This window comes from Penaeus monodon, chromosome 15 (genome assembly GCF_015228065.2).
Source record: "Penaeus monodon isolate SGIC_2016 chromosome 15, NSTDA_Pmon_1, whole genome shotgun sequence".
In the NCBI taxonomy this organism is placed as follows: domain Eukaryota; kingdom Metazoa; phylum Arthropoda; class Malacostraca; order Decapoda; family Penaeidae; genus Penaeus; species Penaeus monodon.
The window spans coordinates 6,281,713-6,282,209 of record NC_051400.1 but is presented as its reverse complement, the minus strand read 5'-3'; the positions used below and the strand labels follow the sequence as shown (position 1 = coordinate 6,282,209).

General features: G+C 42.9%; 1 protein-coding gene across 1 annotated transcript in view; it reads right to left on the bottom strand.

Moving 5' to 3' along the window:
- The window catches only part of LOC119582196 (diuretic hormone receptor-like), a 113,840-nt gene that overhangs the window by 28,132 nt on the left and 85,211 nt on the right, over window positions 1–497 (bottom strand). Inside the window, exons 9-10 of the mRNA XM_037930430.1 lie at window positions 455–495; window positions 242–283 (exon numbers count right to left, since the gene is read on the bottom strand). Of these exons, the coding sequence (XP_037786358.1) occupies window positions 242–283; window positions 455–495 (83 nt within the window). The remainder of the gene's footprint in view (window positions 1–241; window positions 284–454; window positions 496–497) is intronic.

The window sequence follows — 497 nt, the reverse complement described above, 5'->3', positions numbered from 1 at the left end:
CGTTTTGTCTCGTTCATGCAGAACCGCGAGTGAGAATATTCTAATCACTCTCTCTAACTCATAGAACCTTACTCATTGCTTACTATAAGTCCGTCCTTACTCACAAAAAAAACTGACTCATAACTCAATTCCGTCTCGCCCATACTCACAAGACCTTACTCACGACCCACCTACATGATGCGCATGAGGAAGATCCTTTCATTCATTCACCCATACTTGCAAAACCTTACTCATTACTCACCCACATTATGCGCATGAGGAAGATGAAGGACATTTCAATCCTCTTACTCACAAAACTCACTCATTACTCACTTCAAACACGCCCCGAGGAAGTACATTTCATTTATTCACCCTTACTCACAAAATCTCACATTACTCACCCACATCAAGAACACGAGGAAGAACACGTGAATCCCCCCCTCTCTAACTCGCAAAACCCTCACTCATTACTCACCCACATTATGCACATGAGGAAGATGAAGGCCATTTCAATCCCT